The 25,328-nt window shown below is 52.1% G+C and overlaps 3 gene segments (V, D, J or C); all 3 read right to left on the bottom strand.

The window, feature by feature from the left end:
• Positions 1–3,370: 3,370 nt before the first annotated feature.
• On the bottom strand, positions 3,371–6,103 carry LOC114112550 (immunoglobulin lambda variable 5-39-like). The segment is given in 2 exon segments: positions 3,371–5,913; positions 6,029–6,103. Coding segments are annotated over 2 exon segments (453 nt in total).
• Positions 6,104–6,995: 892 nt separating this feature from the next.
• On the bottom strand, positions 6,996–8,898 carry LOC132658055 (immunoglobulin lambda variable 1-40-like). The segment is given in 2 exon segments: positions 6,996–8,690; positions 8,800–8,898. Coding segments are annotated over 2 exon segments (573 nt in total).
• Positions 8,899–23,660: 14,762 nt separating this feature from the next.
• Positions 23,661–24,553, bottom strand: LOC121816876 (probable non-functional immunoglobulin lambda variable 5-48). The segment is given in 2 exon segments: positions 23,661–24,360; positions 24,479–24,553. Coding segments are annotated over 2 exon segments (555 nt in total).
• Positions 24,554–25,328: the final 775 nt, after the last annotated feature.

The raw sequence follows: 25,328 nt of genomic DNA, 5'->3' as shown, positions 1-25,328 counted from the left end.
AGCGGGAGGGCAGGCGATGAGCAGAGATGAGGAGAGCTGGAGGGGTGCACGGGGTGGGCTCGGGGCTCCTCCCTCCTCTCTTCTGGGAAGAGGGTGGGGACTGATGACCCCCTGACCCCTTCGTCCTCCAATTCTGGGTGCTCGGCCCCGGGTGCAGCTTCACTCCCAGGAGGAGGCCTGGGGGCCGCGGCTCTGAGTCTGTCCCCTGAGAGGAAGCACCTGCTGTCACGTCCAAGTCAGGCCGCTGAGCCCCGGAGCAGGGCCAGCTCAGCGGACCATGCGGGTGTGTTGAGGTTTTGCCAACTCTGAGCGGTAAACATCGCCCCCTGGTGACGCGCTCGGGGAACGTTCACAGTGGTGAGATTGTGAGCAAGGTGCTGCTCAGCTGCTTGGTTCTCAATCCTGTCTGACTCTTTTGCGACCCCGTGGACTCTAGCCCACCAGGCCCGTCTGTCCATGGGATTCTCTAGACAAGAACACTGAAGTGGGCTGCCGTTTCCTGCTCCAGAGGATCTTCCAACCCAGGGACAGGACCCACATCTCTTATGCCTTTTGCACTGGTAGGCGGTTCTTTACCCCTCGTGACTCCTGGGAAGCCTTTGAGGAGGGAGCCTTTTTTCCTGTCACCAAATACCTAATCAGTAAACAAGTAAAGGAATTATATAATAAATATTACATGTCTTTGATATTGTACAGAGAACTTTTTTATTTTCACCTATTGTATTTTCAGGTTATTCTGACTATCTTGTTCTCACGATTCTTTTTTTTTTCCCCCTTCCATTTGTCCCCTTCTCCTTTGGACCCAAAACTGTTTGTATTTGTTAATCAAATAGATCTGATGTCTGTCCCTAAAAACGTCTGTCACCTGACTTCATCTCAGGCACCTCACCGTTGATGTCTGTGCCGTCTCACTTCCCTTCAATATTTAGTTTCCTGGTTCTTCATATAAGTGACAGTTTTTACTGGATCCTGGACTGTGTGGAAATTGCTTGAAGAAACTCTGGGTTCCATTTCCTCTTCCTTTAACAGGAGATGCTTCTGTGGTGGAAGCTCAGGGATGTGCGTTCGCTGCCCAGGGACCCAGCAAGGGCGGCACTGACCCCCTGCTCTGTGCTGCCGACTCCGACCTCGGAACCGGGGGCACCTGTGTGAGCAGCTCCGTCATCCAGGGGTGTGTGACCACCCCCTGTGTGCCGCTGCCCTCGGGAGGGGAGTCGGGCTGAGAGGGCAGCTGGGCTGCACTCAGGGGACACCTATTCTGCTGGGTTCCGAGGCCTCAGGGCCTCCAGGAAGGGAGGGGCAGGCGCCTCGCCCGGGGCGCCCCGTGGCTGTGGGGGAAGCAGGTCTTTGTCTCCTGCTCTGGCCTGAAGCACTGGGCAAACTTCCAAGCCGTCAGCCCATGAGAAGCAGCAATAATCAGCGTCGTCCTCAGCATGAACTGCAGTGGTCAGAGAGGCCGAGCTGCCAGACTTGGAGACAGAGAACCGATCTGGGACCCCTGAGGGTCTTTAGCCATTTCCATAGGTCAGGAGTCTGGGGCCCGATGCTGGGAGCTGTTGGTACCAGCTCACATAATAACCCCCGATTTTGTTACTGCTTCCAGTACAAGAGATGGTGACCCTCTGGCCCAATATCCCGGAAAAGGAGGGCAGCTGAGTCAGCACAGCCTGGGCCCAGGATCTTGGAAGGGGGAGAGACAGAGATGGTGACTCTGGGGTCCAGACTCAAGAGCAGGGAGCAGGGCCCGTGTGTCTTCCCAGGGCCCCTCCCCTGTCACCACATCCAGTCACCTATGCAGGAGCACCCACGATGAGGAGCAGAGGGGACCAGGCCATGGCGGACACAGTCAAGGCGTCCTGCCATCTCTGGCCCCACAGCTGAGCAGAGCGTCTCCACACGGCTCCTTCCCCTCTTCATAGCCTGAGAGGGGTGGGGGTCCTTTCATGCAAATGACAGGCTCTGCATCCCCCCACCCCGCAAGCTCTCTGTTCCCTCCCTGGATCCCGGGTCAGGCCCCTGTGCCTGAGGGTGGCCAGTGGGTGGGCTGGGGCGGGGCTGTATGTGGCCCTGGGGTGGGAGGTCACAGCTGGGAGCCACCAGCAGAGGCCACCAGGCAGCACCAGGGTCCCAGCTCGCATCCTCTTAACCACCTCACGATCGGCCCCCGAGCGCCCCCTGGGGTCCAGGCCCAGACACACATCCTGTGACCTGGGAACCAGCCCCCTCAGGGAAGCCCCTGACCCGCTCTGTCCTCTGTCTCCTTCTTGCCTTCAGGCCGGGAGACTGTTCTGTGTCCCCTGTGACCTCAGGGCCGTCTGTGGGCTCCCCTCCGACCCTCAGGGTCAGTCTGTACACGGCGTGCTTGGCAGCTCAGGGGTCAGGACTGAGGGGGCGTCAGGGACACGTATTCCTTTAAATCAGGCTCAGGTCAGGACAGTGGCGACCCCAAGGATGCAGACTCCCGACTGTGCAGGAGGCGAGCGCTTTCTCCTTCATTAGAAATGAAGCAGTGCCTTACACACGCACACAAGCACACACAGCTTGCTTCGAGGTCCTTTCTCAGGGAGAATAAGCATTTTGTTTTGAAATATGCTCCCTGACTCCACTGTACTGGTTTCTGGTCTCGTCTTTCCTACCTAAGTTAAACAAAGCACTTGCCACGTGTTCACTCCCTGTTGGCTTGGGAAGCAGAAGCCACCTTTCTGAGTGAGGCTAACTCTACTCCCAGCTCCTGGGACACAGAAGGCAAGGTGACTGTGGTGGCATCACCTGTGTCCAGGTGCCCGGATCACGATCACCCCTGTCCTCCTCCTCTTTCATCCGAGGATAGGAGCCCCCAGTGGTCAAGGAACCTGAGTGACTGCGGCTGGAGCCAAAGGACCAGTCACGGCTCCTGAGGGCTGGGGACCCGCAGGCATCATGGTTTGGGGTCTCTGGCTGGGACCTGTTGGTTCCCGGACACCTCACACCACCAGCTCTGCCGCTCTTTCTGGGACTAGAGGACCTGAACACTGGGCTGGACAGTGGGCTCGGCTGAGACAGTCCAGACTGTGCTCCGGACTCTGTGCTCAGCGGGGAGGGGGCAGGTGGCATGTCACTGCTGCAGAGCCTGACTCTGAGCAGGCAGAGCGACCCTTGAGTGGTGTCAGGAACCAGCATCTTTCCCTCTGACATCTAAGGGCTCCGCCCCGTCCCCACTGCTCACACCCCCTCCAGCTTCTCAAGGGAAGCAGGTGTAAGGAAGCCACACTGTAAACAATGCAGGGACCCACAGCCCTTCTTCAATTTTCCTGGAAGAAAATATTTCACTCTTGCTCAAATTTTCTTTTATCTTTCTTGCTGAATGTTTATCCTCATCATACAAACGCAGTCAAATTTTATGTTTTTTTTATTACTGGGACCAGAGTAACACACATTTTTAAACTACCTTTAAATTTATATAATGTTAACATTATATACTATTTTTAATAATTGTAGACTTGTACATTTTCCTATTCATTCTCCTTAATTTTCAGCATAATTTCATATTTATGACTCATTGGAAAACACCTTTCATTAGGAAAGATTGAGGGCAGGAGGAGAAGGGGATGACAGAGGTTGAGATGGTTGGCTGGCATCACGGATCCAATGGACTTGAATTTGGGCAAACTCCAGGATGGTGAGGTGCCGGGGTCCTGCCCCAGTGGATCCAGGGAATTTGAAGAGGAGATGGAGTAGGCGAGGAAAAACTTATTTATTTAGAAATATAAAAGAAATTAAGAAGAAATAGTATAGTAGGAAAATTTAGTGGAGAAAAGTGCTGAATAACTTGGTTTACGTGGAAAGCCAATAAAGTTCCAGACAAGGAGCTTGCACCATCTACGTTAGGCCACCGGCGTCCTCTTGAATAGCGGGGCATGCCCCACCTTGGGCTCCCTCTCACGTGGATCTTAAAAGCCGGGGCAAGTTAGTAGACATGGTGAGCCTCCATGCCCTAGACGGGAATTCAACCAGAAAGTAGAGTAAAGACACGGGGGGAACCAGTCCAGTGACTGGCCCATCCTCTATTGTTCAGAAAGGCCTTTTATACCTTTTTTTGTACATAGAGATCAATGGATAATATAAAATTCTGCAGCGTCAGCAGCCCTGACTCCTGTTGAGACCAGGCTTTCTCTCTGCATACCTAGTTGTATACATAAGTCTTAGGTGATTCACATCATCTTCTGGCCAGAAGGCCAATTAACATTTTACGGCCCTTTTCTGATAAGGGTTTGTCGACCAGAAGACTTATTCGTGTTGTTCTTCCCAAAGTCTGGCGCCACTCTCAGAAAGCACTAATAAAGTTACATTCTTACATAGCAAGGACACAACAATTTATAACAATGAAAGAACTACAGTGATTTATTACAAAGAGAAAAGGAATTAACTCAAAAGTCTAGTGTTGCTAACATCAAAACTACTATAAGCCTATTTTTAAATCCCAATTACATTGATTAATATTCTTCAGGTGCCTAAAAGATAAAGAATATGGAGGCCTGGCAGCAGTCATTGAGTCAACAGTGAAAATCCATCACCAATATGATTTTTAGCTCTTTAGAAAAGGCTCTGTATCTTTAAGATGCTTTAAGCTTTGTGCCTCTCCTGGTTGGGAGGCTGTAAGCAATTCACAAATTGTAAAAAGGCCAGGGAAACCTGTCAGGCAAGTTAGAGAGCCATCAAAGGGGTTTGAGCTGATGCAGGAGACTGAAGCCCTGAATTAACATTTTTCCAGAGAATGTCAGAAGAGTGAAAACCACAGTAACAAAGCAGGCAGACTCTGGTTTGGGGGGTAGATGATCAGGAAACCTCAGTGGGAACCCCCCAAAGCCGGATCACGCCTTTGCGTTTTGTCGGGCTTCCTTCCTCATGACCTTTGCCACGGGCGGGATTCCTCACGCTGGCTCCCAGCAGTGAGGGACAGGGAAGCCTGGTGTGTGGCTTTACAATGTTATGTTGCACTACTTTTAATGACTGTTATCTTAGTGACATTCAGTGTTTCGAACTACAGATGAGGAGTCACTACTCACTATGCCTTTAATTTCTCTTGCATGTTTGTAATTTTCAATGCACAGACTTCTGATATTCCTCAGATTTAAGTGTTTTGTATTGATTGTATCATACATGCTAGTGGTTTTATTTTCAGAAACTGGAGGTTCAATACTGAACTACGAAATACAATTCATTTCTGCATGTTGACTTTTATATCACAAAATCCCAAGTGAAACACTCACAGAAGCCTGTCTTACTGAACCCTTGACCCTGAGCTGGGCCTGGCCTGAAACCACCTCTTCTGGGCTCAGCCAATGTCTTTATCGAAAAATTTTTGTCTCTGAACAAGAAATGTTTGCCCAGGAAAACCTGCATTGGATAAAAGTATCTTAGCAATCTAAAAGCTAAATTGAAGCAAAATACAATATTATCAAATCTGCTGGTTTAAGGAAAATCGGTTGCTTGTCTAACATCTGACAATTAGAAGTCACCCCCTGAGCTAGACTTCATCCGTGCCATGAGCAGGGGTGAGTGGACGATGTTTCTGTTGCTCTTCCTCACTGCTCTGGAGCACCGTGTGAGCATTAGTGTCGTCATGCCACACAGCACAGTAATAGTCGGCCTCGTCCTCGGGCTGCACCTCGGAGATGAGCAGGAGCCCTGCGTTGGTCGAGGCATCTTTGGATCCAGAGAAGCGGTTGGGAACCCCAGAGCCCTGGTGCTTATCAGAGTCTGACTTGAACCTCAGGAGGTACCGGGGAGGGCTCCCTGCCTTCTGCTGATACCAGTATATGCTATAGTTGCCAACATTGTAGCCACTGCTCAGGGTGCAGGAGAGTCTGGCTGATGCTCCCGGAGACGCAGAGAGGGAGGCCGGCTGAGTCAGAAGAGGCTGGGAGAGGGAACCTGCAGACACAGACACAGGAGACGGGGCAGGAGCTGCAGGAAAGGTTCCCAGAGTCTGCGCCCCAGGGGCTGATGGGGCTGGGGCTGAGCCCTGGTGCCCGGGGCCTGTGCCTACCTGTGCAGAGAGAGAGGAGCACCAGCAGGAGAGGAGTCCAGGCCATGGTGCTGACAGCTTCCTGGTCCCCACAGTGGGGCTGGGCTGCCCCAGGCCTCCTGTTCTGCCCCAGCCTCTGCCAGAGGAGGGGCTGCCATGCAAATAGGGGTCCACCCAGGGCCCGCCCAGCCCATCTCTCAGCCCTGATGCTGGAGCTCAGCTCACAGCCCAGACTCAGGGGTGGAGGGAGTTCCCTCTTGGGAGCCCCTGGAGGAAGCACCTGCTGAGACCAGATGACAGGGGACTCTGCAGCCGGAGAGGACACACTACTGAGTACCCCCTGGGGTGCACGCCCTGCCCGAAGCCCAGTTCCCAGAGTAAGCGATGCTCTCTGAGCAGCCATGCAGGGTCCCCAGGGCAGTCCCATAGCGCCCCCGCTGGTCACACGTGGGAAATAAAAGCAAAAAAGAACCTCCAGAATTAAGGAGGTAAAATGCAAACTTCTCTAGGAAGATGCATCTGTGAGCTAGTAGAGAAAACAAGCAAGAAGATTAATTTCCTTAGAAAAAGATGGAAATTTTACTATGGAATTAGTCCACAAAAAGACATAACATGTATTTCCTCACCTGAAATATGTAACAAACTCGAGCCACTACATTGTTCTAACTGATTTGCATTGTAGGCATGTCTTTTTAAAAACATTGAAAAAGGTGCAATATTTCCTAGTTTTTTGAGAATTCGTTAAACATTTGTACACATACCCGAAAAATTTATAAGAGGAAACACTACAAGCCACTAACATTAACTATTGATCAAAATGTTCTAATCAGAAAGTTAACAAAAAATTCAAAATATAAGAACTTGATACTAATACCAAATGTTATTTTTTCCATCTACAAGTTGTATTTTATATTAAGACATATTAAAAAATAAATTTAGAACAAAGAATAAAATCCATGTAAAAATAGAAACACCTAGACACAATTGTAGTATTGCTAGTACATGCTCATTTACATACATGTAATTTCGTGCAGGAGGACTTAATGTCTCCATTACTTAGGAAAATTAAGGGACAAAAATAATGCTAATCAACGGAAAGAAAAAGTACGGTTTTGTGTTCAGATGAGATGTTCTTGTAACTTAGCCATTTGATAAAATTCATATGATCATTTTCTTTTCTCAACCCGTGTTTGTGAGATTCATCTCATATCAAACAAAATGTTCACACTAAATCCTTTTCCTATTGTTCCAATGCATGGATGCTTGTGTAGGAAAAAGAGGAAAACAGGTGAAGAGAGGAACTGGTAAAGGACAGAGCCATCAGGACCCCCTTGAAGGAGGGTGAGAAGGTGACAGGAAGCATGGATGCCCCACGCCCTGTGCCCAGGTGCCAGGAGCGCAAGGCAGGACAAAGGCCTCCAAACCCACATCCCATCACTCTCCCTAAAGGACAGTCTTTGTTCAGGAGTGAGGACACGAAGGGAGGGGTCCAGGTCGTGGAGGAGGGCTCCCAAGACCCTGCTCTTGAGACGAAGTTGCTGACATGGAGGAAGTCCCTCCCCTGGGTCTCTCACCCTCTGTCCAGGTATTGCTGGAGGTCAAGTTCACTGACATTTCTGTTGTGTAATTTCCCGTCCATCCGAGCCTGGACCTCAGGTCTAGGCACTGACCCCTGGACAGAGGAGCAGGAAGTCAGAGGCAAGACTGTTGCTCACAGCTGAGAGCTCTCATGTCCCCTGGGGCCCAGGTGCAGGAAAGTCACTCTCCAGTGAGCACCCTGCTCCCCACGTGGGCAAAGGCCTGTGGAGGAGGTTCCCAGGCTGCCTGGCCAGGAGCCTGGAGCCCTGGCTGAGCCTGAGAGGCTGTCACAGGAAAGGCAGGAGCAGCAGCCTGGGCCTCAGCTCAGCCCAGTGATGGCTGAAGAGCCTGAACACCAGACTTGAGGCCAGGGACCCGAACAGGGACCCCCCCACGTCCACTACTGGCCTCAGAGAGAAGGAGAGCTGCTGGGCCCAGGACACATACTGGACGCTCTGACGAGTCCAGAGTCAGACAGAACCGTACTGTGTTCCTCTGGTTCTGACCCGACCCATCATGGACTCTGACCCCAGGGCACCTGCCCCTGGCACTGGGGATTTCTGCTCAAGTTGAGAAAATCAGACAATGTGTTGCTGCCAAGGAAAGCTGGAGAAGGGGTGAATGAAGAAAGATGTGAACAGCTTTTTCTGGACCCAGTTCCGTGGTGTGACTGAGCACAGTCTTAGGCCAAACAGACGAAGTGGCGGCCTTTGCAGAGGATGTTTCTGCCCCCAGAGCCCCGACTCTGAGAGGACAGCAGGTTTTTGTCTCACTTCCCCCTTGGCCTGGAGCACTGTGGGACTCTTAAGACTGAGGTCAGCAGACGCACAGTAATAATCGGCCTCGTCCTCAGCCTGGAGCGAAGTGATGGTCAGGGTGCCTGTGTTGCCAGACTTGGTGCCAGAGAATCGGTCGGGGACCCCCGAGGGTCGTTTGTTACTACCATAGATCAGGGTTCTGGGGGCCGATCCTGGGAGCTGTTGGTACCAGCTCACACCCAATAGTCCAATGTTGCTGCTGCTTCCAGAGCAGGAGATGGTCACCGTCTGGCCCAGGGACCCGGACACGGACGGCGGTTGAGTCAGCACAGCTTGGGCCCAGGATCCTGGAAGGGGGAGAGAAAGAGATGGTGACTCTGCGGTCCAGACACAAGATCAGGGAGCAGGGCCTGTGAGTCTTCCCATGGCCCATCCGCTGTCCCCGCATCCAGTCACCTGTGCAGAGAGCGCCCAGGGTGAGGAGCAGAGGGGACCAGGCCATGGTGGAAACGGTCAGGGCGTCCTGCCGTCTGAGGCCCCACAGCTGAGCAGAGCGTCCCCACACCGCTCCTTCCCCTCTTCATACCCTGAGAGGGGGCGGGGCCTTTCATGCAAATGACCGTCCTCCCCACCCCACCCCCCAGCTCTCTGACCCCCCCAGCTCTCTGACCCCCCCAGCTCTCTGACCCCACACTGCTCTCTGATTTCCCCCCCCAGCTCTCTGACCCCCCAGTTCTTTGACCCCCTCCAGCTCTCTGATCCCCCCCACCCAGCTCTGTGAACCCTCCCTGGGCCCTGGTTCCTGTCCCTGTGCCTGAGGGGGGCAGGGTGTGGACTGGGGCGGGGCTGTAGGGGCCCAGGGCCCGGAGGTCCCATCCAGGAGCCCTGAGCATTGGTTGCCTGGCAGTGCCAGGGCCTGGGCCCAGCTCTCACCCCACTCACCAGCTCAGGAATGGCCCTCGCGCGCCCCCTGGTGTCCAGGCCCGGACACGCTCCCTGTGCCCTGGTGAGCTGAGCCCTCAGGGACAGCTCCTGCCCCTGCCCTGGGCACTGTCCCCGCCTCAGAGCCAGTTCAGGGGCCTCCTCTGTGTCCGCTGTGACCTCAGGCCCCCTGTGTGCTCCCCTGAGGCCCCTCAGGCCGAGTCTGTGCACGTCTCCCTGGGCTGCTCGGGATCAGGACTGCGAGGGCTTCCGGGGCACAGGTTCCTCTCCATCAGGATGAGGTCAGGGCAGTGCTGGCCCCGGGGAGGCCCGTCCCCTCCTGGGCAGGAGAGCGGGTCCCTCCTCTGTGGGTCCCCTCCCTGGTGGCCGGAGCCCTGCTTCCTGTGTTTCCCCTCAGCCGTGAGGAGGAGGGGGCTCTTCTCTGTCGGTGGGAAGGTGTAGGGGGAGAGGCCGGGGGTGGGACTCTGGATTCCTGAGTGTCTGGATCTTCACTGTGTGTGAGGCTTTCCACACGGTGCACTCCCGTCGCTGTGTCCTCTCTTACGAAGTGACCCCTACTGGGCGTCTCTCCTGCAGGCACAGGGCACAGGCTGCAGGGAGCAGGGCTGTGATACTCATAGCACTTTTTATCGAGACTCTGAGAGGCCCTGAGCAGCGTCTGTTCCCAGGGAGCCTGATATGTGGTTGGTGGTAGGACCAGTCGTCCCAGCCAGTGGGTCCGAGAGGATACAGTTAAGGGGAAGTTTGTCTGGAGAAGAATGGCCCGACTGTGGTCTGTCCTGCGCTGCACGAGTGTGTTACACTGTAGGTGTGACTGTGAGACTCATATAAATATGTATTTCTCTCTTTGTCTGGGTGGTCTTCACTGTGGCGTGCGGTATCTTAGTTCCCCGACCAGGGATGAAACCAGGCTGACTGCACTGGGATCGTGGAGTCTTGGCCACTGGACCCCCTGGGATTCCCTGAGACAGTAAATGTGTGAAACTATGTTAATGGATTAGTGAAAATTTTAAGGTCATTACTTTAAATACGTGCATGAGTTTAATTGAAGGACAATCTATGTTTATTTCGATTTTTCATTGACAAGAGTTCCATATCTGAAATATAATTATCTTTGTAAGTTTCTTTTCTTGCTAAGAAAATATTAAATAAATGACACAAGGTGAATCTTTTGAAAATTTTTATTAAAATTAGGTAACGCTTAATTTTTACACGGATACTTGCATTATTAATTCTGGGGTGTCTGAGTGAAGCAGAGCAGGAGTCAGCCTCTTTCTGCCACTAATAGCCTGCATCACGGGAGACCTGGGTTCCATTCCTGGGTCGGGAAGATCCCCTGGAGAAGGGAAAGGCTGCCCACTCTAGGATTCTGGCCTGGAGGATTCCATGGGCTGGACAGTCCGTGGTTTCACCAAGAGTCGGGCTCAACAGGGAGACTTTCACTTTCACATCATGCTTTCCTAGGAAGGTACTACTTTGGTCTCGTAGAAAATATAAGTAAAGAGATTACTTTTTTCTAGGAAAACCTGGAAATTTTATCATTGAATTACCCCACAAAAGACATAATATAAACTTATTTACCAGAAATATCTAAAAAAATAGCTAGCAAACTCCAGCAGCTACTTTGTTCCCATAGATTTGCTTGGTATGTTTATGTTATAAAACATTGCAAAAGATGTAAAATTTCCTAGTTCTTTGAGAAGCAGTTTAAGTGGTGGACATTCACCTGAAAATAAAACACATAAGTGGGAAGATTACAAATCACTCTGGTTAAATAGTGATCCAAATACTCTAAAGGAAAAGTTAATACAGTAATTCCATTATCAGATGAAGTGTTAGTGTTTCCGTATAGGTTTGCTTTATAGGAAGACATTTAAAAAATAAATTGAACACCAATAATAGCAAAAACCACATTAACACAGGAACAAAAAACACACTTGTAATATCCTGATACACACTCATCACACACACCTAACTGCACACAGGTCGCCCTGCAGGGCCCCTGCCCACAGCTGTGCCCTGTCCTCTGCACAGACTCTCCCAGGAGCCACTTCTACTTGGAGACACATTCTGACTCCTCACATTTCCACATCTTCTCTCTGACCCAGACTTCGCAAAGACTCCACATGGATGAGAAGGAGGGACCAGCATCTGAACTGGCTGGTTAGGTTACCAGGACCAGAAGCTCCCAGGGGACAGACCTCAAAGGGAATAGGGACCCCCCATCAGGGAGGACAGTTTGCACAGTCTTCTGGATCTCTGAGTGGTTTCCCTCTTTTCTGGCCTGGAACCCTCTCTGGGACTCTGCATGGTGCCGCCTCCTGGCCCTGGGCACCTCCTCTGGTCCCTGGAGTGTTCCAGCCTCCAGGCAGAGTGCTTGACCTAGAAAACGCGGTGAAAGCATAGAAGCTGGTCACTTGGGTGATCTGTTAATATGGGGCAGACACACATCATAGTGGACAGGGATGGGGGTTTTCTTCCATACACACTTGTCACTGGGTAAAAAATTCTGTTGAAATTACAAAAATCCTTGAAGAGCAGCCTCATGAATCCCGTATATCCTTACCCAGTATCGACCCTCTTCAGCGTGATTTCCCTCTTTCAATCTTCCACTCCTCTTAGCCCTCATCTTCCTTCATCGCTGAAAGGCAGGAAAGCCCTCGGCACCATCACTTTCCCTGGGACACTCTTTACTACGTATCGCACCTGCACCCGAGCAACCAATTCCAACCCCTGTCAGAAGGATCCATCTGATGTTTATTTTCCCCAGTGGTGAGCTAAGCGAAGGCTGTGTGTGCTGAGCCGCTTCAGTCCTTGGCAACGCTTTGCGACCTCATGGACTGTAGCCCACTAGGCTCCTCTGTCCATGGGATTCTCCAGGCAAGAATGCTGGAGTGGGTTGCCAGGGGATATTCCTGACCCAGAGATCGAACGCACGTCCCTTACATCTCCTGCATTGGTAGGCAAGTTCTTTGCCACTTGCTTTCCCACCTGGGAAGCTCCACGTCAATGTTGCACAGACTGACGAAGTGGGGGATCAGGGGATCCTGTTCTGCAGCTTTGAAGTTCACGACATCATATGTGTCACTGAAATTTGGTCTAGAGTGGCTTACATTTTCCAGACCTGGGGAACACTTGCTGTGGACCAAGACCAGGAAGGTTGGGCAAAGACAGATCTTCCTCCCAGATAGGTGCTGAGTTATGAGAATAGTTGATGAGGTGGAAACTCTCGAGGCAGGTCAGGAGGCACCCTATAAACTGTGGGTCTGGTGATGGGAGGGAAGGGGGGGGCCACCACTGGGGTTTCTGTCTGACTTCTCTGCACGTGTCACTGTGGGAGATATGCAGATGACACCACCCTTATGGCAGAAAGTGAAGAGGAACTAAAAAGCCTCTTCACGAAAGTGAAAGAGGAGAGTGAAAAAGTTGGCTTAAAGCTCAGCATTCAGAAAATGAAGATCATGGCATCTGGTCCCATCGCTTCATGGGAAATAGATGGGAAACAGTAGAAACCGTGTCAGCCTTTATTTTGGGGGTCTCCAAAATCGCTGCAGATGGTGACTGCAGCCATCAAATTAAAAGCACTTACTCCTGGAAGAAAAGTTATGACCAACCTAGATAGTATATTCAAAACCAGAGACATTACTTTGCCGACTAAGGTCCGTCTAGTCAAGACTATGGTTTTTCCTGTGGTCATGTATGGATTTGAGAGTTGGACTGTGAAGAAGGCTGAGCACCGAAGAACTGATGCTTTTGAACTGTGGTGTTGGAGGAGACTCTTGAGAGTCCCTTGGACTGCAAGGAGTTCCAACCAGTCCATTCTGAAGGAGATCAGCCCTGGGCTTTCTTTGGAAGGAGTGATGCTAAAGCTGAAACTCCAGTACTTTGGCCACCTCATTGGAAGAGTTGACTCATTGGAAAAGACTCTGATGCTGGGAGGGATTGGGGGCAGGAGGAGAAGGGGACGACAGAGGATGAGATGGCTGGATGGCATCACCGACTTGATGGATGGGAGTCTGAGTGAACTCCGGGAGTTGGTGATGGACAGGGAGGCCTGGCGTGCTGCGATTCATGGGGTCGCAAAGAGTCGGACACGACTGAGCGACTGAACGGAACGGAACTGAACTGACTCTGCTTTCAGGCTAGTTCCCATCTGGAGCACAGAGGTCCGCTGTGCTTACTTATCCGCCTGGGCTTCTAAGACCAGAACAGTACGGCGCCCTGCGTCTCACTTCCTCGGGAGACCGGGAGGGCGCCTGTGGCCTATGTAGAGGGTGCAAGTCACTTGTTTCGAGACTTGATTGATTTTCTGTGTAAGCCAAGGAACATCAGCCTCTTTTGTCCTCTATTTTTCCACTACACTATTCGCTCCTATTCTTTCCTCTCTCATTCACTCATTCACTGACGCGATTTCTCCTGAGGGTTTCCCTGGATCCTGCGGGGGCTGGACCCCGACACTGAAACCCTGAGTGTCCCTCACCTCTGTCATCAGTCTCAAAGCAGGGATATTACCTGGAATCTCTTGTCATCATTGCCATGGTCATCCCCGCTTCCCCACTGTTCCTTCTACAGGAATTGCGGCCCTTGGATCTGGACTCATCGTGGGCATCGTAAGCAGAGGGACCCGGGCACATCTTGGGGATCCCCTGCTCCTGACAGGCCACAGACCACCCCAGCCCTGAAGGAGGAAATGCTCCAGTGGGGTGGAGACGAGAGGAGCAGAGGGCAGCACAGAGCCGGCACCTGTGGGTCAGGAGAGCCACTCCCGGGGCTCCCCGCCTCCTGCGATGTATCCCCGGTGCCCCTCACTCCTCACGCTCTCTTCTCTGCCCCTTCAGGAGCAGAGTTCTCACCCTGGGGGACGATCTGCCTGCTGGGATGGTCCAAGGAATCTGCTGGAGGCGCATCTGGGAAAGCCTCCTGCTCCTGATCTCAAGTGAGGGAGCTCAGCTCCACGGCTCCCGTCATCACCCGGCTGCCCAGGGTGCACTTCAGTGGAATCAGAATCTGTTTATATCTTCTGAGATTTCAGCAAAACTGAGTGTACCATTGGGAGGAGACATATTATGAACCAGAACATACCTCAGGAATAAGTTGGTTCCAGGGTAATATTTAAGATTTGACGGTTCTCTAAGAACAAGCCCCTGCCAGGCTGAGGCTCTCGTCCCGGTTTCCCGTCTACCTGTGTCGCTGTGCGGAGCCCTGTTGCACCAGCCTGCACGGTCAGAGTCAGCGTCGTCCTCACGCTGCAGCCCAGAGACGAGTAGGAGCCCTGAGTTGGCCGAGACACCTTTGGATCCAGAAAACTCGCAGGGACCCCAGAGCCTGGTTCTTCCTGGAGTCTGAGTGGTAGGACTGAGGAGGACTCGCTGGCTTCTGCTGGTTCCAGTAAGAGCAGAGTGGCCGACACTGATGTCACTGTTGAGGGTGCAGGGAGCCACAGAGTCTCCTGTGGTCTCTGACGGGACAGGGGTCTCCCCCACACACAGGCCCTGAAACCATTGCTGGTCACAAGAGTCCATGGTTCAGGGCTGGTGATTCAGTGTTGACACCCACAGAAGCACCAGGGGATCAGCTGTTCTGTGGTGAGAGAAACCATCAATAAATGGGGGTGGCCTCAATACACTTACAACTTAGGTTATCAGTAGTGAAAGTCACTCACTCGTGACCGAGTCTTGCGACCCCATGGACTCTAGCTCGCAAGGTTCCTCTGTCCATGGCATTCTCCAGGCAAGAATACTGGAGGGGGTTGCCATTAATACAACTATGAAATTAAGATTCTCCAAAATATCAAATGAAAATAACAAAAATCTCATGACTCATGAGCGGATCTGAGAGCGAGCATGCGCCTGGCAGGATGGTGTGCGCGCCGTGGAGTATCCTAAACCCCCTCCCCCTAAGTGACCTCACACGGGGCAGGAGGGTGGGGAAGAGCAGCGGAGGAGGCTTAGGGTGAACGCCTCTGCAGGAAGTTGTGAAGTACGGCCACAACATTCCTATTCTCACCGCGTGAAACGAAACATGACTCTATGTCCATTTCTGAGCTGCTGCTCCGTGTCCGCTTCCCACAGCGTGCGGCAATTGTGATCCTTCTCAGGATCTGTGTCTGAGGCCCGATTCCCCAGCCAAAAACACTCACTGTTTGATATGGAGCCTGTTGAGCCAGGTTCCTCAACACAGTGGAGAATATGTCATTTTGTGTGTATGAAAATTGAGAATAAGGCAAATTTAAGGCTTAAGGGAAAAGGGAGAATTAGAAGGAATAATCCCACTTATTCCAGACTATATCTCTGTTAACTGTGGCCCCACAGCCCAGGCGGGCAATGTCCAGACCCCGCACGTGTGAGTGAAAGGGCAGTGACAGGGAGCAGGACACAGGCGTGTGACCTGTGCTCTGTGACCCACGTCGGGGTGAGGCGGGGAGCTCGTGGTTGGAGTCACTTCCTCCTGGCCTGAGGCCTCCTGTGAGCAGCAGGGCTGAGTCCCAGCTAGGCAGGAACAATCAGCCCAGAGACGGTCAGGGGGCCCCACCCAAATCAGAGCCTGCCAGCCTTGCTGAGACCCTGCGGGCAGGTTGTGACTCCTGTGCTCAGAGCTTGGGACTCAGCATGACTGAGATGGCAGCCAAGCCGCCCCCTTGGTGCCAACAGTATTGCTGTTCCCAGGCAGGTGAGTGTGGCTGAGCTTCCATGGCGTCAGTGACCCTGGCTGAGTCCATGCTGCCTGAGCCCCAGACACCACGAGGGAACAGAGGAGGCTGAGAGCAGGACCTGCTCCCTGTGCAGGAGAGAGGCCGAGGGCGTGGGGGCCTCCCAGGGCTGAGATGCACTGACGGACCCCCACCTCGGACACTGAGATAGAGAACTAACAGACCTGTGTCCCCAGAGATGGGAGACAGATTTTCTGTGTCCTTTGAGACCCTCTCCTGGGACTGGGCTGCTGGAGGGACTTTGAGGACAGAGGGGAGAGGAGGAGCCTCCATGCTCGGGTAGACCCCTGATGACCTGGACCCAGGGTGGGCCAGCAGCAGAAGGTCCAGCAGAGCCTGAGCAGGAAGCCCCTGGGCTGCCCCGGCTCCCCCAGTGATGCAGGAGTCCTGGTCTAGTCCCCGCAGGCCTGGAGCCCTGGGGAGCCTGAGAGGCGGTCACAGGACAGGCAGGAGCAGCAGCCCGGCCCCAGCTCCGCCAGGGACGGCAGAGGAGCTGAGGGTCCTGAGTCAGACACAGCTGGATGCTGCCTCTCTGGTTCTGACCCGACCGTCATGGACTCTGTCCACCAGGACCTGTCTCTGGCATTCAGGGCCTTCTGCTCAACTTCAGATTTTCATATAAAATGTGGTTGCTGAAAGCAAAGCCTTGGGGAGGGCGCAGAATGAAGAACTGAATGGATTTCCCAGACCAATTTCCTGGGGTGGGGCTCAGACCTCTGTTTTAAACCAAACAGACCACAGAAGTGTCTGCTTTGACAGCAGATGCTTCAGCCCGGGAGCCCGTGACTTGGGGGAGAGCAGGTTTTTGTCTCGCTTCCCCCCTGGCCTGGAGCACTGTGCCATTGCTGCTACTACCAGCATAACTTCCACAGAAATAATCAGCCTCGTCCTCAGCCTGGAGCGAGCTGATGGTCAGGGTGGCTGTGTTGCCCGATTTGGAGCCAGAGAATCGGTCGGGGACCCCTGAGGGTCGATTGCTATTATAATAGATGACGGTTTTGAGGCCCGATCCTGGGAGCTGTTGGAACCAGCCTACACCACTACTACCGATGTTGCTTCCAGAGCAGGTGATGGAGACCCTCTGGCCCGGGGACCCGGACACGGAGGACGGCTGAGTCAGCACAGCCTGGGCCCAGGATCCTGGAAGGGAGAGAGACAGAGATGGTGACTCGGGGGTCCAGACATGATAGCAGGGAACACAGCATGTGTGTCTTCCTAAGACCCCTCCCCTGCCCCCCCCCACCCCCATCCAGTCACCTGTGCAGAGAGCGACCAGGGTGAGGAGCAGAGGGGACCAGGCCATGGTGGACACGGTCAGGGCGTCCTGCCGTCTGTGGCCCCACAGCTGAGCAGAGCGTCCCCACACCGCTCCTGCCCCTCTTCATAGCCTGAGAGGGGGCGGGGCCTCCCATGCAAATGACCGTCCTCCCCCAACCCCTACAGTGCTCTGATGACCTCTGGGACCTGGCTCAGCTTCCTGTGCCTGAGGGAGACCTTGGGTGATCAGAGGCGGGGTCGTGTGGGCCTTGGGGGTGGGAGGTCACAGCTGGGAACCCTGAGCAGTAAGCACCAGGAAGCACCAGGGGACTCATCTCAGCTCAGAGCTGCAGACCCACAGGAATGGCTTGGCACCGCCCCCTGGTGTCCTGGCCCACACATACATCCTGTGACCTAGTGATCAGAGCTCTTAGAGTCAACTTTCCCCAAACTGGCTTTGAAGTTACGCAGTTCAGGAAGTGTTGTGTTGGAAAAAAAGATCCAGGTGTCAGTTACCCTGTAGTGCATGTGAGTGTTACACACTAGATGTGTGACTTGAAATTTTAAATCAACCAAAATGGGATCGTGGATTAGTAAAAGTCTAAGGTCATCCCTTAAAATAGATGCCTGAACTTCACTGGAGAAAATGCTGTGGTTCAGTCACTAAGTTGTGTCCGACTCTGGCTCTGTTTTAATTTTACCTTGCCACGGTACTATTTCCAAAACACCATTTTCCTTGTCGATTCTGTTCTTTAAATAAGATCATTTTAAAGCCTTTCTGACACAGCATCTCCACTGAGGGGTGCACGGGGTGGGCTCTGGGGGCTCCTCCCCTGCTCTCTTTCTGGGAAGAGGGTGGGGACTGATGACCCCCTGACCCCTTCACCCTCCAATTCTGGGTGCTCGGCACCGGGTGCAGCTTCACTCCCAGGAGGAGGCCTGGGGGCTGCGGCTCTGAGTCTGTCCCCTGAGAGGAAGCACCTGCTGTCCCGTCCAAGTCAGGCCGCTGAGCCCGGGAGCAGGGCCAGCTCAGGGGCAGGGCCAGCTCAGGGGACCATGGGGATGTGTTGAGATGTTACCGGTTCTGAGCGGTGCACAGCGCCCCCTGGTGACGCAGCCGGGGAACGTTCACGGCGTTGAGAGTGGGAGCAATGTTCTGCTCAATTACTTGGTTCTCAAAGCTGTCTGATTGTTTTGCGACCCCGTGGACTGTATTCCACCAGGCCCGTCTGTCCATGGGATTCTCCAGGCAGGAATACTGGAGTGGGTTCCCGTTTCTTGCTCCAGAGGATCTTCCCACCACAGGGACAGCGCCCTCATCTCTTATGCCCCTTGCATGGGCAGGCGGTTCTTTAGCTCTAGCGACACCCGGGAAGCCTTATGAGAGGAAACAGGCCCGCTCTTTTATCCTGTCACCAAACACCCTTTCAATAAACGAATGAACTGAACAGCAGTAAGTATTACACGTCTTGGACAGTGTACAGATACTTCTTTTTCATTTCTCCTAAAGTATTTTCAGGTGAGTCTGACTACTTTTTCTCCTGGAACATTGATCTCCTTTTCCTTAGGACCCAAGAGTGTTTGTATGTGCTTATCAAATAGATTTGATGTCTTGTCCCTAAAAATATCTGTCACCTGATTTCATCATCTCAGGCATCTCACCGTTGATGTCTATGCCGTCTCACTTCCCTTCAACACTTAGTTTCCTGGTTCTTCATATAAGTGACAGCTTTTACTCGATCCTGTACTGTGTGGAAATTGCTGTAGAAACTCTGGGTTCCATTTCCTTTTCCTTTAACAGGAGATGCTTCTGTGGCAGAATCTCAGGGATGTGCGTTCGCTGCCCAGTGACCCAGCAAGGGCGGCACTGACCCCCTGCTCTGTGCTGCCGACTCTGACCTGGAAACCGGTGGCAACTGCTGTGAACAACTCTGTCATCCAGGGGCGTGTGACCACCCCCTGTGTGCCGCTGCCCTCGGGAGGGGAGTCGGGCTGAGAGGGCAGCTGGGCTGCACTCAGGGGACACCCAGTCTGCTGGGTTCCGTGGCCTCAGGGCCTCCAGGAAGGGAGGGGCAGACCCCTCGCCCTGGGAGCCCCGTGGCTGTGGGGGAAGCTGGCCTTTGTCTCCTTTTGCTCTGGCCTGAAGCACTGTGCAAACTTTCAAGCCGTCAGCCCATGAGAAACAGCAATAATCAGCATCATCCTCAGTCTGAACTGAGATGGTCAGAGAGGCCGAGCTGCCAGACTTGGAGCCAGAGAACCGATCCGGGACCCCTGAGGATCTTTAGCCATTTTCATAGATCAGAAGTGTGGGCGCCGATCCTGGGAGCTGTTGGTGCCAGCTCACATAATAACCCCAGTGTTGCTGCTGCTTCCAGTGCGGGAGAGGGTGATCCTCTGGCCCAAAGTCCTGGACACGGAGGGCGGCTGAGTCAGCAGAGCCTGGGCCCAGGATCCTGGAAGAGGGAGAGACAGAGATGGTGACTGTGGGCTTCAGGAAGGAGAGGAGGGAAAAGGAACATGTCTTCCCTGGGCCCTTCCCCTGTCCCCGCATCCAGTCACCTGTGCAGAGAGCGCCCAGGGTGAGGAGCAGAGGGACCAGGCCATGGTGGACACGATCAGGGCATCCTGCCTTCTGTCGCCCCACAGCTGAGCAGAGCGTCCCCACACCGGAACATACCTCAGGAATAAGTTGGTTCTGGGGTATTATTTCAGATTTGACGGTTCTCTAAGAACAAGCCCCTGACAGGCTGAGGCTCTCGTCCTGGTGTCCCGTCTACCTGTGTCACTGTGAGGAGCCCTGTTGCACCAGCCTGCACGGTCAGAGTCAGCCTCGTCCTCACGCTGCAGCCCAGAGACGAGCAGGAGCCCTGCGCTGGCCGAGGCATCTTTGGATCCAGAAAACACACGGGGCCCCTGGAGCCTGGTTCTTCCTGGAGTCTGAGTGGCAGGACCGGAGGACTGAGGAGGGGTCGCTGGCTTCTGCTGATTCCAGCAACAGCAGAGCCGCCGACACTGATGTCACTGCTGAGGGTGCAGGGAGCCACAGAGTCACCTGAGGTCTCTGAGGGGACAGGGGTCTCCCCACACACAGGCCCTGAAACCATTGCCGGTCTCAGCAGTCCAGGGCCTCAGGGCTGTGGTGTGGTCACTCACAGCAGCACCAGCTCTAGGGGCTAAGCTAGCCTCTCCTCAGAGAAACCATTAATAAATGGGTGGCCTCAATCTACTTGCAACTTTTTAGAAGAAAGTTAACAATACAACCATTAAATTAATTTCTCCCGAAATACCAAATGAAAATATTAGAAACACATGGGAGTTCTGATCAGAACTTGAATGATCCTGTGTCTCCCAAGCCAGTGGGAACGCTGTGGAGTATTCTAGATTCGCTTCCCCTGATGCCCTTACATGGGGCAGAGGAGCAGGAAGAGCAGGGGAGGGGCTTCAGGGGGGAAACTGTGCCGTAAGTTGTGCAGTGTGGCCCCTCCATTCTTATTCTCACTGCGTGAAATGGAATACAACTTTATGTCCATTTCTGAGCTGCTGCTCCGTGTCTGCTTCCCACAACGTGTGGTAATTGTGTTCCTTCTCAGGATCTGTGTCTGAGGCCCGATTCACCAGCCAGAGATCGGCTCTGCTTGATGTGGAGCCTATTGAGCAAGGTTCCTCAATACAGTGGAGATATGTCATTTTGTGTGTATAAAACTGAGGATAAGGCAAACTTAAGGCTTAAGGGAAAAGGGAGAATTAGAAGGAATAATCCACTCAGGTATGACCTAAATCAAATCCCTTATGATTCTACAGTGGAAGTGAGAAATAGATTTAAGGGCCTAAATCTGATAGATAGAGTGCCTGATGAACTATGGAATGAGGTTCGTGACATTGTACAGGAGACAGGGATCAAGACCATCCCCATGGAAAGGAAATGCAAAACAGCAAAATGGCTGTCTGGAGAGGCCTTACAAATAGCTGTGAAAAAAAGAGAGGTGAAAAGCAAAGGAGAAAAGGAAAGATATAAGCATCTGAATGCAGAGTTCCAAGGAATGGCAAGAAGAGACAAGAAAGCCTTCTTCAGTGATCAAGGCAAAGAAATAGAGGAAAACAACAGAATGGAAAGACTAGAGATCTCTTCAAGAAAATTAGAGATACCAAGGGAACATTTCATACAAAGATGGGCTCGATAAAGGACAGAAATGGTCTGGACCTAACAGAAGCAGAAGATATTAAGACAAGGTGGCAAGAATACACGGAAGAACTGTACAAAAAAGATCTTCACGACCCAGATAATCATGATGATGTGATCACTAATCTAGAGCCAGACATCTTGGAATGTGAAGTCAAGTGGGCCTTAGAAAGCATCACTACGAACAAAGCTAGTGGAGGTGATGGGATTCCCATAGAGCTATTTCAAATCCTGAAAGATGATGCTGTGAAAGTGCTGCACTCAATATGCCAGCAAATTTGGAAAACTCAGCAGTGGCCACAGGACTGGAAAAGGTCAGTTTTCATTCCAATCCCAAAGAAAGGCAATGTCGAAGAATGCTCAAACTACCGCACAATTGCACTCATCTCACATGCTAGTAAAGTAATGCTGAAAATTCTCCAAGCCAGGCTTCAGCAATACGTGAACCGTGAACTTCCAGATGTTAAAGCTGGTTTTAGAAAGGCAGAGGAATCAGAGATCAAATTGCCAACACACACTGGATCATGGAAAAAGCAAGAGTGTTCCAGAAAAACATCTATTTCTGCTTGATTGACTATGCCACAGCCTTTGACTGTGTGGATCACAATAAACTGTCGAAAATTCTGAAAGAGATGGGAATACCAGACCACCTGAGCTGCCTCTTGAGAAACCTGTATGCAGGCCAGGAAGCAGCAGTTAGAACTGGACATGGAACAACAGACTGGTTCCAAATAGGAAAAGGAGTACATCAAGGCTGTATATTGTCACCCCGCTTATTGAACTTCTATGTAGAGTACATCATGAGAAATGCTGGACTGGAAAAAACACAAGCTAGAATCAAGATTGCTGGAAGAAATATCAATCACCTGAGATATGCAGATGACACCGCCCTTATGGCAGAAAGTGAAGAGGAACTAAAAAGCCTCTTGATGAAAGTGAAAGAGGAGAGTGAAAAAGTTGGCTTAAAGCTCAACATTCAGAAAACTAAGATCATGGCATCCGGTCCCATCACTTCATGGGAAATAGATGGGGAAACAGTGGAAACAGTGTCAGACTGTATTTTTTTTTTTTTTTGGCTCCAATATCACTGTAGATGGTGATTGCAGCCATGAAATTAAAAGGCACTTACTCCTTGGAAGGAAAGTTATGACCAACCTAGATAGAATATTCAAAAGCAGAGACATTACTTTGCCAACGAATGTCCATCTAGTCAAGGCTATGGTTTTCCAGTGGTCATGTATGGATGTGAGAGTTGGACTGTGAAGAAGTCTGGGTGCCGACAAATTGATGCTTTTGAACTGTGGTGTTGGAGAAGACTGTTGACAGTCCCTTGGACTGCAAGGAGATCCAACCAGTCCATTCTGAAGCAGATCAGTCCTGGGTATTCATTGGAAGGACTGATGCTAAAGCTGAAATTCCAATACTTTGGCCACCTGATGCGAGGAGTTGACTTATTGGGAAAGACTCTGATGCTGGGAGGGATTGGGGGCAGGAGGAGAAGGGGACAACAGAGGATGAGATGGCTGGATGGTATCACCCAGTCGATGGACATGAATTAAGTAAATTCCAGGAGTTGGTGATGGACAGGGAGGCCTGGCATGCTGCACTTCATGGGGTGGCAAAGAGTTGGACACGACTGAGTGACTGAACTGAACTGAATTGAACTGGACTGCAAGGAGATCCAGCTAATCCATCCTAAAGGAAATCAGTCCTGAATACTCATTGAAAGGACTGATGCTGATGCAGAAACTCCAATCCTTTAGCCACTTGATAGTGAAGAGCTGACTCATTTGAAGAGACCCTGATGCTGGGAAAGATTGAAGGCGGGAGGAGAAGGGGACAACAGAGGGTGAGATGGTTGGATGGCACCTCTGATTTAATGGACTTGAACTTGGGGAGATAATGAATGACAGGGAAGCCTGATGTGCTGCAGCCCACGGGGTCACAAAGAATCAGACATGACTTAGTGACTGAACAAGAACGAGCGGCTTTACAATGTTGTGCTAATTTCAATGACCGGTATCTCAGTGACACTCAGTGTTTTGAACTATAAACCAGGAGCACCTGTTCATTCTTTTCTTAAGTTCTCTTGTATGTATGTGGCTTTTAGTTCACAGGCTTTTAATATTCCTCAGAGTTCTTTTAAGTGTTTTATATTGATTATGTATTACATGTTACTATTTTTATTTTTAGGAGATTCGTTACTCAACTACCGAATACAATTCATTTCTGCATGTTGGCATTTATTAAAAAACCCAAGTGAAACACTCACAGCAGCATGTCTTATTGTACCCTCAACCCTGAGCTGGGCCTGCCTGAAACCACCTCTTCATCATCGAAAGGTCCTTTTATTTCTGAACAAGCAATATTGGCCAAAAAATACACACACCTGCATTGGATAAGAGTATTTTCGCCATCTAAAAGATGAACTGAAGTAAAAGATATGGCATTATCAAATCTGCTGGCTCTAGGAAACTCAGCTGCTTGCCTAAATTCTGATGATTTAAGTCACCCCTGAGCTCGACTTCATCCGAGCCACGAGCAGGGGTGAGTGGAGGAGGTTTCTGTCTCACTTCCTCACTGCTCTGGAGCACCGTGTGAGCATTAGTGTCGTCATGCCACACAGCACAGTGATAGTTGGCCTCGTCCTCGGGCTGCAGCCCAGAGATGAGCAGGAGCCCTGCGTTGGTCGAGGCATCTTTGGATCCAGAGAAGTGGCTGGGAACCCCGGAGCCCTGGTGCTTATCCGAGTCTGACTTGAACCTCAGGAGGTACCGGGGAGGGCTCCCTGCCTTCTGCTGATACCAGTATATGGTATAACTGACAACACTGTAGCCACTGCTCAGGGTGCAGGTGAGTCTGGCTGATGCTCCCGGAGACCCAGAGAGGGAGGCCGGCTGAGTCAGCAGAGGCTGGGAGAGGGAACCTGCAGACACAGACACAGGGGAGACGGGGCAGGAGCTGCAGGAAAGAGTCCCAGAGTCTGCGCCCCAGGGGCTGATGAGGCTGGGGGCTGAGCCCTGGTACCCGGGGCCTGTGCCTACCTGTAGAGAGAGAGAAGAACACGAGCAGGAGAGGAGTCCAGGCCATGGTGCTCACAGAACCCTGGTCCCCACAGTGGGCTGGGCTGCCCCAGGCCTGCTTTTCTGCCCCTGTCTCTGCCAGAGGAGGGGCTGAGATGCAAATGAGGGTCCACCCAGGGCCTGCCCAGCCCCTCCCTGAACCCTGGTGCTAGATCTCAGCTCACAGCCCAGACTCACAGGTGGAAGGGGCTTCCTCCTTGGGACCCAGTGGGAGGAAGCACCTCTTGAGACCACACAGGTCCCTGCTCAGGGGAGTCTGCAGCCAAGCGGACACAGGGCTGAGTCCCCCAGGAGCTCAGGCCCGGCCCCAGCCCAGCTGCTGTAGTGAGTGATGCTCCCTGAATGCCGGTGTAGGGTCCCCAGGGCAGCCCTGCAGCGGCCCCCTGTAGGTGACATGTGGAAAAGTATAAGTGGAAAAACACATAGAAAACAAGAGATAAAATTCATGCTTTTTGGCAAGTTATAATACTGGCTCTATTAGAGAAAATATGTAAACAGACTAAACTGCTTTCCAGAGTAAACACATTTCTTGTACTTCTCTGTTGGTTCGGTGGTTAAGAATCTGCCTGCCACTGTAGGGGATGGAGGTTCAAACCCTGGACAGGGAGGACTCCACATGCCACAGAGCACCTGAGCCCTGCAGCCACAGCTGCTGAGCCTGCATCCCAGAGCCCGCGCCCCACGAGGAGAGAAGCCCTTCTTGCCACAACTATGACAGCCCGCTTGCAGCAATGAGACGTGTTTTACCTAATCTCTTTTGAAAGACATGATGTATACACCTTCGGAATATCTACAAAACAAACAGTGGTCC

This window comes from Ovis aries, chromosome 17 (assembly GCF_016772045.2).
Source record: "Ovis aries strain OAR_USU_Benz2616 breed Rambouillet chromosome 17, ARS-UI_Ramb_v3.0, whole genome shotgun sequence".
Taxonomy (NCBI): domain Eukaryota; kingdom Metazoa; phylum Chordata; class Mammalia; order Artiodactyla; family Bovidae; genus Ovis; species Ovis aries.
The sequence above is the reverse complement of the archived record's forward strand: the minus strand, read 5'-3'. Positions and strand labels throughout refer to the sequence as shown.